At 35.6% G+C, this 12765-nt stretch overlaps 2 protein-coding genes across 2 annotated transcripts; both read left to right on the top strand.

The window, feature by feature from the left end:
- The first annotated feature begins 8571 nt into the window (after positions 1-8571).
- On the top strand, positions 8572-9141 carry LOC141665520 (uncharacterized). Its single transcript, XM_074471505.1, has one exon. It carries the CDS (start codon positions 8572-8574, stop codon positions 9139-9141), a length of 570 nt encoding a protein of 189 aa, XP_074327606.1.
- Positions 9142-9402: 261 nt separating this feature from the next.
- Positions 9403-9957, top strand: LOC141665521 (uncharacterized). Its single transcript, XM_074471506.1, has one exon. The coding sequence runs from the start codon at positions 9403-9405 to the stop codon at positions 9955-9957; it is 555 nt and encodes a 184-aa protein (XP_074327607.1).
- The last annotated feature ends 2808 nt before the right edge of the window (positions 9958-12765 follow it).

A 12765-nucleotide genomic window follows, 5' to 3' on the forward strand; every position in this document is an offset into this window, starting at 1 on the left:
AATAACTATATCATTGTTGCATAGGTGCATATTCTTAAATTAACCAAAGAGTCTCTATGGGAACGAATTTGATCTAATTTTATACTACTTGCGAACGCGTATACTTGCGTGTATTTTAGCGCATATTTAGCGACTAACAACATACAATAAAGTAATCAAGAAGTTATTTAATGAAGCGAAAGAAGATAATATATATATTTATTCATTAATTAAGTAGTAGAATACAAGATTTTCATAGAATTTTAAAAATAAAACCCTAAACAATCTATTTATTCTAGCTTCTTCTTCTTTTCTTCTTCCAGTTTCTTCAATGTCTTCCGATGGAAGATTCGTGACGTTGAACCTGCAAGAGAAATGATATTCTCTTGCAATGCCAACCATACTAGGAGGCGTTGTTCTTCCTCAAGACGCCTTTGTGCAGCCACATCAGTGCGTCTCATTTCTTCAAACTGAGTGTCTAGTTTAAAGAGATGAAGGGACTCAGTGTCATCTGAATTCAGTCGATCAAGAATCGACTGAGAAATCTCAGAATGATGATAATCTTGGCCATGAAAGACTGCTCTGAGTTGACCAATGTAAAAATACAATCTCCCCTAATCAGGATTTGCTACTAGACAATAGACTCCATGTAAAAGAGAAAAGATGACCATAGTTTGGTAATGAAGATTATGTTTGTGAGTGAAAAGATAATGAGAAGCTTTGAAAGTGAAGGGTTGTATTTATAGAAAAGAAAGTAGAAAATAAAGAGACTCTTTGATTGACAATGTAATAATTAGAAATAATAAGCATATACAATTATGCGTATCTAGGCAAGCAAAAAGTAATCTCTCTCTTCATATTCATATTCTCAAAGTAAATACTCAAGTATCAACGGATACTTGCATCAGTAGCTAACCCATTTTAGCAATTAAAAGATATTCCACTCACTGATTAATTAAAAATATTGTTAATAATTTATTTTGAATAAATTCAAAATAATCAATGAATTATAACAGTCAATCATGGTTTGACCATTATCAGTATCTTAATTACTACTATCAGGATTTATCAACTACTGACATAAACTATTAATCAAAACAAGTTTAACTAATAACAGAGTTTATAAGCATAATCAGTAGTTTAACATGCAATTTTTATGTAAAATCATTTAGCACAGTTTGCATGTTATCATGAAATCAAACATTTAGCACAAAAATCAGTATCTAACAAGTACTGACACATAATAAGATACCATGCTTCAATAATATCAGCAGACTTAATTATCAGAGTTTGAGAATTTTCCTGACCATTCCCAATTCATTCACCAATCTTGTGAATGTGACTTCACATAGAGGCTTGGTGAATATATCTGCTACTTGCTGATCTGTTGGAACAAAGACCAATTCCACTATACCAGCTTCCACATGTTTCCTTATGAAATGATATCGAATGCTGATGTGCTTAGTCCTTGAATGCTGTACTGGATTTCCTGTCATTGTAATAGCACTTTGATTATCATAATATATAGGAATATAAGAATAGTCTAACCCATAATCCAGCAGCTGATTCTTCATCCATAGAATTTGAGCACAACAGCTTCCTGTAGCAATGTATTCTGCTTCTGCAGTTGATGTGGAAATTGACTTTTGTTTCTTGCTGTACCAAGAAACCAATCTGCCTCCAATAAATTGGCAGCTTCTAGAAGTACTTTTCCTGTCTATTTTGCATCCTGCAAAATCAATATCTGAATATCCAATTAGCTTAAGATCTGAATCTCTAGGATACCATAATCCCAGATTCATGGTGCCTTTGAGATACTTGAAATTTTTTTCACAGCTAATAGATGATGTTCTCTAGGGTCAGCTTGGAACCTTGCACAGAGACATGTAGCATACATGATATCATCTACTAGTAGTCAGATATAGGAGTGAGCCAATCATAACTCTGTAGTTAGTTATGTCTACTGAAGAACCAGTATTTAAATCTAACTTGGTTACAGTGGTCATAGGAGTTGATGCAGTTGAGCAATCTTGCATTCAAATCTTTTGAGTAAGTTCCTAGTGTATTTGGATTGATTTATGAAGATTTTTTATAATATCCGGGATATGGCGTGCAATTATTTTTATCAATAAATAGTTATTATGTGATTATTATGTGAATTTTGGTGAATTATCTGATGCTTGATATTGATATTTAAATGTTTATGTGTGATAAAAAATGAGTATGTTAATTTTAATATGTCCAGAATAAAGTATGGATAATTTTGATATTTTTCTGGTAATTTTTGGATTGTTATATGATTTTATAAGGATTATGGATTTAATAATTATTTTCTGAATAATTGTAAAACTATTTTATAAAACCGGGAATTGTCCAACTTCAACCGTTTTTGTGTTTTTACAATCGGAAACTCCTCGGAAAACTCCTTCCTAACCTAATTTAATTATTCTGAACATTTTCCGTGTTTTCACTTTTTCAATCCGGAGTACGGTTTGACCCGTACGAGTCCTAACGCAAAATTTTCGATACGATAGTCATTTTATAGATCAAGAAAACCCGTATTCTTTAAAGAAGGGATATTATTACATTATTTTCGTATTAAGTGTTTTATAAGGAGCCCAGTTTTGATAATTATCCAATACGGGTATCAAATTGGATCGTTTTTGCAGTTACTTAGCGGCTAAGTAACTTATTTTTCGATCCAATACGATCTAACGAGTATTTATATTTTATAAATATAAATAGCATTTACCGTATTTTATTTTATAAAGAAAAACATTTCATACTGTAAAATTTCATAATTATCCAGAGAAACCGATGAGTGTTCTTCGTGTTCTTCATAATCAAACCAAGATTTGGAGGTGTTACCGAAGTCGAATTTCGACGAATAAGTAGTCAAATCGAAGCTCTCGACACGTAGAATCCAGTTTAATCATCCATAATGTCCCAGATTTCATAGGTATTTTTCCATGAATTTTACAAAAATTCGAATTATTTAGTAAAAATATGAATTTTTGTAAACAATTTGGTTTGTCTGATTTGATGATTGTATGTTGTAGAGCATCTCCTGCCATTCAGTTTCATATATAATATATTGAATTTTAAATTCCATAACATGCTCAAAAGGCTGTTTGATTTTTGGATTAAGTTCTTGAATGTTCTTTGTGTTCTTCGTGATCTTGAGAATCAAACTGAAATTTGGAGGCGTTACCGGACTCCGTTTGAAATGCTCTTGTAACCAAATCGAAGCACTCATCACCACCTTCCCAAAACACGCATCGGATTTGGTGCATAACCAACTTCAAAATTTGAATTATTTTTCATAATTCAAATTAATTCTTCAATTTTTCGGAAAATCTAAAACTTCATGATTCCTGTGTTTTGATGATACCATGTTATAGATAACGTTTTCCTGATCGATTTTGTGACACCCAGTAAATATTTGAGTTGTTTTATAAATGCGATGTGTATATTTATAAATATTCTGTGTTATAAGGCCGACTATTTGGATTTATTATATAATGCGTATAATTTTGTCGTATGGCGTTGCGAATGTTGCTGGAATATTTTTAAGCGTATAGCTTTTGTACGCGAGTAAGATTTTCGTTACGCGATTAAATAAGTAGCGCGATATGATTAGTTGCTACTACGGGATTAAGTAATAATTGAGATTCATGCGATATAATGATATTTGTATGAGGTGCGAATAGACGGATAAATTTTATTCTAATATTGTGGAGTAGAGTCAATTTATTTGTAATTGCTTGTGTGATTTTTAATGTGTTAAATTATATTTTACATGAATTATTTATTAGTGTGATAATGTTAGAAAAATTCTTTTAATATAAAATTTTGGTTCGAAATTTTTGAAAATAATTTTATTAAACTTCTAAAATCTCATAGTATTTATGGTATTCATTTTGTGACTTATGGATTTATATTTTAATTATTAAAACACATTCTTTTTAATTATACTTTTAAGAATTATTGAATTAACAGTGTGCCCTTGCATGCAACTTCCTCCTAAATAGAGATCAAAGGTAAGACTGTCCTTTCACCCTCCACTAACTCCATTTGACCAAACAAATGACCAATAAAACCTTGTATGCAAAAGCTTGTTATTAGTGGATGAAGGATAAAATAGTAAACTCAAACTCCACTACCATTTGGTGAGACAAAAACCAAGTAAAGCACTCATTTTCACATCATTTTCTTATCCACCAATACGTCACTCCACTCTCTCTTCTCCCTACCCTCTCTCGGCCGAACCTAAACCCTCCCCATCCCTCTCATTTTTCTTCATTATTTCTTCTTTTTCTTAACAACTTTCAACTCATCTAAGCAAGGGACATTTATACCTAGTGTTACATCTTTATTTAAGGTTAGTTTCTTAGTTGCATGTGGCTAAAGCCAAGGGTTTAACTTTGATTATTGTGAATCTAGAGTTGAACCTAATGTGGCTCATAAAACTTGAGCAAGAAATGGTCTTGATGAAGTGTTTTGCTTCCATTTTCAAGCCATAATCTTGGCCTCAAGCATTCGGCAATGACTCCCGAGGAGCCGAATGGATTTTTGTTGTTTGTGTGATAGTTTTGTTTGTTTTCAAGAAGAAAGAGACTTTGCATGTGACTTTTAAAAGAATTTATGATCTTATAAGATGTATTTTACAAAGTTTCCATCCTTGCATGCCATGATTTTTACGTTAAAAAGTTGAAGTTATACTTGCATATTGTAGAATAAGTAGTATGTCGGATAAATGTGCTATGCGATCTAAATTTGAGTTTTTATGCAATGCATGCCACGGTTCTTGCTCTAAAATGCTATTATGCTATGTGCCTTGATGAGTTATGATCAAATTTTGTAGCCATCAAATTGATACCATGTGTTTTTGGTTCGAATATTTGCTTAAAATTTCATAAGTAAAATCTGCTCTGCTATGCTCTCTGTTTTTGCCTCGGTAAATGGATTTTATGGCTAGGTTTATGCTCTAATTTTCCATAGAATGATAGTTAATAGGGTTGTGTACAATGTAGGATAGATTTGTGGGCTTGCATGTTGGTTTTGGTGTTGATATGGGAGTTAAGGTGGAAGGAGGTACACTAGGCACTTTGTAGTAGAATTTTTTTACCATAAATATAGGTTGTTTTAGGTGAGTTTTGGTAAGGCCTTGCTAGGCCTGAGTTTACTGGAGTTAGGAATTGAGTTTTACTTGAGTTCAGTGGCTTTGATTCGTTGAAAAACTTGCATTTAGGTAGGTGCACACACATATTTCCGAGAGTAACTCAGAACAGGGTAGAATTGCGTAAGCTTGAATTTTGGTCGACTTTAACCATGTCATAGACTAGGCCTTTATGGGGCCTTGGCTTAATTAAGTGTAATACATCCTTAGGAAGCTTAAAAAACCATTAGAATTAAAAATTGAGTGAGAAAAGTGAGTTTTATGTAAGTAAAAACAGAGTAGAGTGTTTGCGAGGGAGGCTGGATAGTGTCAACTTTGGGCAGAGGCCTAGAGAGGCCCACCTGAGGCCTTATCCTGAATATAAGTTTGAGAGATAGCTTTAGGTCTTAAGAATCCATGAGAATTTGTTTTGTTAGAATGCCCCAGGTAGAAGTTGATATTTCGGCCAAGGAGCACAGGACGTGCAAACTGGTGCTGGTAGGACCCTTAGTGTGAGTATTGATTTTTGTAAGCCTGTAAGAGTGAGGCCTTTGAGTCTCACCAACTTTAGAAGTTATTTTAGAGTCTTAGAAACCTGTAGGAAGTGAATTGGAGTGAAGGCCCAAGGTGGAGACACCCCATTTCCACCAAGAAACCCGAGAGCACCTTTCAAGTGGCATTAGGAAGCTTTAGTGGTATTCGTTGTATTTGGGACTTAGAGGTGCAGAGTCCGAGTGTTGCACATCATCTTTAGGGTTAAGTTAAGGTCAATAATAGTTCTTATGTGTTACTTTCTTATGTGCTTAGGTATTTAGGTGATATTATAGTATAAATAACTAGTAGTATATGTCATGCCGTTATGTGATTATGTGACTATATAGATTACTTGAATTGCATTCGATTAAGTTATGTGTATTCATATAATTATAATTTCTTGTGTAATAATAGTTATGATAAAGTTAATAGTGAGTCTAGGAGCTTATAGGTGTATGAGGTGTAAAAGGGTGAATAGTAATGAAGTTAATATAATGTGTAGGTTCCGAAGCGAAGGGGAAGACTCGTGTCATCAAGATCGAATAATCTTAGAACTATTGGAAGGAAAATTTCTACTTTATTATGCTTATAATTGTTTGAAAGTTATTACTTTCTTATGCTTATAATTGTTGGGAAGTTACTACTTTCTTATGCTTATAATTGTTGGCAAATTATTACTTTCTTATGCTTATAATGGTTGGAAAGTTACTACTTTCTTATTCTTATAATTGTTGGCAAGTTACTACTTTCTTATGCTTATAATTGTTGGAAAGTTACTACCTCCTTATACTTATAATTGTTGCAAGTCTATATACTTCCTTCGTGAATGCTTAGTTGTAATAATCACCATGTCATTAATTAATTCGAATACTTCCATTAATATCTCATGATCTTGTTAGTACCTTACCCTCAAAACATTCCCTATCCACTAGACCGTGAATACTAAACTCTCTATCAAATTCCCTAAAGCGAACCTCATTAGTGAACTTGAATTCTCTTGTTACAATTCCATTAAAATGATACCAAATCTTTCCCGGCATCCATGTTATAAATCATTAAAAATAAAATGTTTTCTTATCTTAGGGGATCGGACCCAGACGCAAGTCCTTTTCACGTTATTGATAGACTCACATATAGCCTAGGGTTCCCATTATATTTGAGAACCCAGTGCGGTTCGGGATTACTACGCGGATGATCACCGGTTGTAATCCGTAGCGTCCTAAAATGATTTTAATGATTTGATATTTATAACATGATTGCCTGATGCCATGATATCATATGCCATATTTCGATTGTTATGATTCTACCGTGCTCTTATATTATAACTTCATGTTTCTTATTGTCATTTTTCTTAAGCATCTATAACCTCTTGAATTATGAACTCGTGATTTTGAGATATTGCATTGTACAATAGAACTGTTAGTACTTGCTCAGTGTATTAGCTCATTTTCTTGTATTTAACCCTGTTCTACAGCTAGCAATCATGGTTCGTACCAAGCAGACCACCCGTAAGTCAACCGGTAGGAAGGGTAAAGACCATTTGAGGGCGCAGGTAGAATATATATAGGCAATATCCGCCACCATGTAATTATGGTATTAGATAGAAGGGCTGTTCCAAACCTTGAACTTGTAAAGATCTCGGGATTGCTATTATTTTGGTCGGGTCTGTAATCGTATTATTATCATCTTTTAGACTTATAAGTTTTTAAATAATTATGGTTCGCATTTATTTAGTGTGTGTGTGTTATTGGTTTGGGGTGTGACAGGTTTGGTATTAGAGCCTAGGTTTAGAGTCCCTGGACAACCCAATTAGGACTATAGGAAGTATGAGTATATAATATAATATTGGGAGTACTAATGCGTGATATTCGAGTAAACCGTATCTAACCTTTGTATATATATATATTACTTGGCAGCAATGTGCGCACTCATCATCTTCGATTCTGTCGAGTGACATAATTGTTTTCTCTGTCAATGCTGACTTAAGGATGCATCATGACTTTCTCCAAGGAAAGTATGTCAGGCTGATGGAACATCTTGAAGAGCTCTATGCAAGTAAGCAAGAGATAGGTAGCGGACCTAAGGCGAAAACCATTTCGAGGCTCGAATCATTGATCCAGGTGGCCACATCAAGATTGGAGGAGATGCTTGTGCATCACGACCGGACCAGTCAGATTACTGTGCAGATGATAGTGGATGAGCTTGGGAGAGTGGTCAAGATGCAACGTGAGGACACTACCCCTGATGTCGCAAGGACCCGTGAGGAGGAGTCCGAGGAGGAACCCGAGGATGAATCCGAGGGGGAGGCTTAGGATGAGTTCTAGGGGACTTGACCATTAGTTGCTTGGATTAAGCTGTTCCTTTTATTTACCATGTTCTTTGTTTCCGTTCTAGACTCTCATACTATTTTAATTCGGATCTGTATTCATATTTGTACCTTGTGATTCGTACCTTTCGACTTGAACCATGTTGAATTCAGCTATGCATTTTCCTTGATTCCTATATTTGTTCTTATAAATTCTTGCTCATAACCATGCATCACCTTTATTGTTGTATTAAAAAATGTATACCATGCTGAATGCAAATAATACCCTAATTTATGCATCACTTAAACTGTATAACTCTTATTTCAGAAAATGGCACTTAGAAGAGCCCAAGGAAGACCTATATTTAACCAAGAAAATGAAGGAGAAAACCAAAACCCCGATATAGCACAACTTATGGAATTGGTGCGCCAACAAACTGCTACTATAGCCCAACATCAACAATTTCTTCAACAAATGCAACCACCTCAACCAACCCCAGCAAACGTCACTACTTTCAAAACATTCTAATCTGTAAAACCCCCAGAATTTAGAAGAACTCGAGACCCAGTAAAAGCTCATGCTTGACTCAAGGAGATGGAAAAGGCTTTTACCTTAACAAATGTTGGAGATAATCAGAAGGTGGAGTATGCCACTTATTTTCTTAAAGGCAAATCAAACTATTGGTGGGAGACAACAAAAGCTTTAGAAGCTGCTGAAGTTATTACTTGGGATAGGTTTAAGAGAATGTTCTTGGATAAGTATTTTCCTCGTTATATGCAAACACAAATGGAGATGAAATTCTTTGAGTTGAAGCAAGATAATATGACAGTTGGAGAATATGAGAAGAAGTTTATAGAACTTTCTAGGTTTATGGGAGAGTATGTTGATTCTGAAGAGAAAAGGGCAAAAAGGTTCCAACAGGGATTGAAGCCTTGGATAAGAAGTCGTGTGGCAGCTTTTGAGTTGACTACTTATGCTGAAGTGGTTCAAAAAACGATGGTAATCGAAGGCAAGAGTGAGCAGAATCAAAAGGAGAAAGGAAACAAGAAAAGAAAATTTGAAATGGGAGAAGAAGGCTCAAGTTACATGGGTCAGAATCAGAGAACTAATCAAAGGTTTAAGCCTCAAAGTGGACCCGAGAACTTCAAGAAGAGAGAATTTTGAAATAAATCACAAGAAACGAGATCTCAGTTATCTAGTCGACCGAAACCCCCGCAAGGATCATTTCCGGAATGTAAGATTTATAATAGGAAACATATGGGAATCTATAATAAGGCGAATGTAGTTTGTTTCAAGGGTCATACAAATGGCCATTATGCTCATGAATGTAAGAATCAGAAGGCCAACATCACGTGTTATAAGTGTGGGAAAGCATGACATGTGTCACGAGAGTGTAAAGGAGTGGGTAACAATCAATTGCTGTAAATGACCGCTGTACCCTACCCTGTGAATCAAGCAGCTCCTATACCAGCCTCATCATTCCCAATGTCTTTCAATCAACCTCAGATAGCATCATCTTCAAATCATCCAGCTTTGACTTATCCAGCTCAAGCGAGAACTTTCAATATAAACGTGAAGGATGCAATTCAAAGTTCCGATGTGGTGTCAGGTACGCTTTCTGTGAATGCCACTAGTGCTAAAGTATTGATTGATTCGGGAGCCACCAGATCATTTATTTCAAAGTCTTTTGTTGATAAGTCGAATTGTGAAACACAATTGATGCATAAACCTTTATCCATTATCTTAGCTAATCAAGATAAAGTATCTGTAAATCATATTTGCCCTCATTGTGCAATAGTGATAGCCGGACACATTTTTCCTGCGAACCTTATTCCTTTCCAAATAGGAGAATTTGACGTGATCTTAGGGATGGATTGGCTGACAAGTTTCAGTGCTCAAATCGACTGTAAGGATAAAAGGGTAGTATTAAGTACACCGCAAGGAAATAAAGAGACATTTAAGGGCCAAAGGCAAACTTAGACATTTCTCACCTCGATGCAAGCAAAGAAGTTGATTCGGAAAGGATGCGAGGCGTATTTGGCATATGTAGTCGATAAGATAGAGAAGTTACCAATTCGGAAGACATTCCAGTAGTGAGAGATTTCCTACACATTTTTCCTGAAGAGCTTCATGGCTTACCCACGGACATACAAATTAAGTTTACAATAGATCTTGCACCCGGCACCGAACCTGTTTCGAAAGCTCCATATAGGATGGCACCAACGGAGATGAAGGAATTAGCAAAGCAACTACAAGAATTACTAGACAAGGGATTTATAAGACCAAGTGTTTCACCGTGGGGCGCGCCAGTTTTGTTTGTGAAGAAAAAGAACGGAAGCATGAGACTTTGTATAAATTATCGAGAATTGAACAAGTTGACGATTAAGAATATATACCCTTTGCCTATGATTGATGATCTGTTTGACCAACTCAAAGGAGCCTCTTATTTTTCAAAGATTGATCTGCGATCGGGATACCACCAATTGAAGATTAAGTCTGAGGATATACCGAAAACAGCTTTTCGAACAAGATATGGACATTACGAATTTCTCGTTATGGCTTTTGGGTTGACGAATGCACCGACTGCTTTCATGGATTTAATCAATCGTGTATTCAAGGAGTACTTGGACAAGTTTGTCATAGTTTTCATCGATAACATTTTAGTATACTCAAAGACAGAAGCTGATCACGCACAACATCTAAGAATAGCTTTGGAAGTATTGCGAAAGGAGAGATTGTATGCCAAGTTCTCGAAATGTGAGTTTTGGTTAACCGAAGTAAGATTCCTAGGACATATTGTTGGAAGTGAGGGAATTAGAGTAGATCCTGAAAAGATTGAGGTGGTGATGAATTGGGAGAGACCGAAGACGCCAACAGAAGTGAGAAGTTTTATAGGACTAGCGGGATACTACCGAAGATTTGTAAAAGATTTTTTGAAGATTGTCGTACCACTGACTAAATTGACAAGGAATAATGAGAAGTTTGAATGGACGGAGAAGTGTAAAAGTAGTTTTCAAGAATTGAAGAAAAGATTGGTAACTGCTCCGGTTTTAGCATTACCAGATGACAAGGGAGATTTTATAATATACAGTGATGCCTCTTATAAAGGACTTGGATGCGTATTGATGCAACACGGGAAGGTGATAGTGTATGCTTCAAGACAACTTAAACCACATGAACAGAAGTACCCAACTCATGACTTAGAATTAGCTACAATAATGTTTGCTTTGAAACTTTGGAGACACTACTTATATGAGGAAAAGTGCGAGATATACACGGATCATAAAAGTCTGAAGTACCTCTTTACTCAGAAGGAGATAAATATAAGACAGTGCCGATGGTTGGAATTGATCAAAGACTACAATTATTCGATACAATATCATCCGAGAAAGGCTAACGTGGTAGCAGATGCTTTGAGCAGAAAGGAAAAGCTAAGTATGATAACAATGTCGAAGGAATTATGTGATGAAGTTGAAAATTTTCAATTTGAGCTTTGTGAACATGGAGGAGCGGAAGAAATATGTTATGCCATTACTTTTCAACCAACACTACTAGAGAGGATAAAGAAATGCCAAGATGAAGTAATGACTCAAGAGAATAATCAGTTGACATGAGAAGAGATATGTACACAAAAAGATGAACAAGGTGTGTTGAGATTTTCGACAAGAATTTGGATTCCAAATGTGACTGAATTGAAGAAGGATATTTTGCAAGAAGCACACAACTCAAGATTTTTGATTCACCCGGGAAGTACCAAAATGTACCATGATTTGAAGAAGAGTTTTTGGTGACTGAACATGAAAAGAGAAATTGCAGAATGGGTTTCAAAATGCGACACATGCCAAAGAGTGAAAGCAGAACATCAGAAACCAAGTGGTTTGATTCAACCATTGAAGATTTCATAATGGAAGTGGGAAAATATTGCCATGGATTTTGTTGTGGGTTTACCGCGAACACATTCTGGACATGTCACAATTTGGGTGATAGTTGATCGCCTTATGAAGTCGGCTCATTTTCTTCCAATCAATGAGAAGTCTTCGTTAGACAGACTAGTTCATATGTATGTACACGAAATCATGTTACGCCATGGTGTACCTATATCGGTAGTTTCGGATCGAGACCCGATATTCAATTCGAGGTTCTGGAGGCAATTTCAAGAAAATCTCGGAACAAAATTAAACATGAGTACGGCATACCATCCACAAACCGATGCCCAAAGCGAACAAACAATCCAAACCATTGAAGATATGTTGCGAAGCTCTGTAATTGATTTTTCAGGAAGTTGGCACGATCATCTACCACTCGTAGAGTTCTCATATAACAATAATTACCATTCAAGTATTGGCATGCCACCATACGAAGCTTTATATGGGAGAAAGTGTAGAACACCGATAAGTTGGGATGAAGTTATGGAATGAAAGATTTTTGGACCTGAATTGATTCAGCAAATGAAGGACACCGTCACTATGATCAAGAAGAGACTCATTTCTACTCAGGGTAGATAAAAGAAATACACGAACCCCGCCCGGAAGGATGTGAAATTCGAAATTAGGGAAATAGTATTGCTAAAAGTATCACCATGGAAGGGTTTGACCCGATTCGGTAAGAAAGGGAAATTAACTCCAAGATACACCGGACCTTTTGAAATCTTGAACCAAGTAGGGAAAGTTGCTTATGAGCTAGCCTTGCCGCCACAATATCAGCACGTGCATAATGTATTTTATGTCTCATTTCTAAATAAGTATAATCCGGACACCAATCATGTGATAGAGATGGAACCAATAGAAA

The sequence above is a fragment of the Apium graveolens genome, chromosome 6 (assembly GCF_009905375.1).
Source record: "Apium graveolens cultivar Ventura chromosome 6, ASM990537v1, whole genome shotgun sequence".
Taxonomy (NCBI): Eukaryota; Viridiplantae; Streptophyta; class Magnoliopsida; order Apiales; family Apiaceae; genus Apium; species Apium graveolens.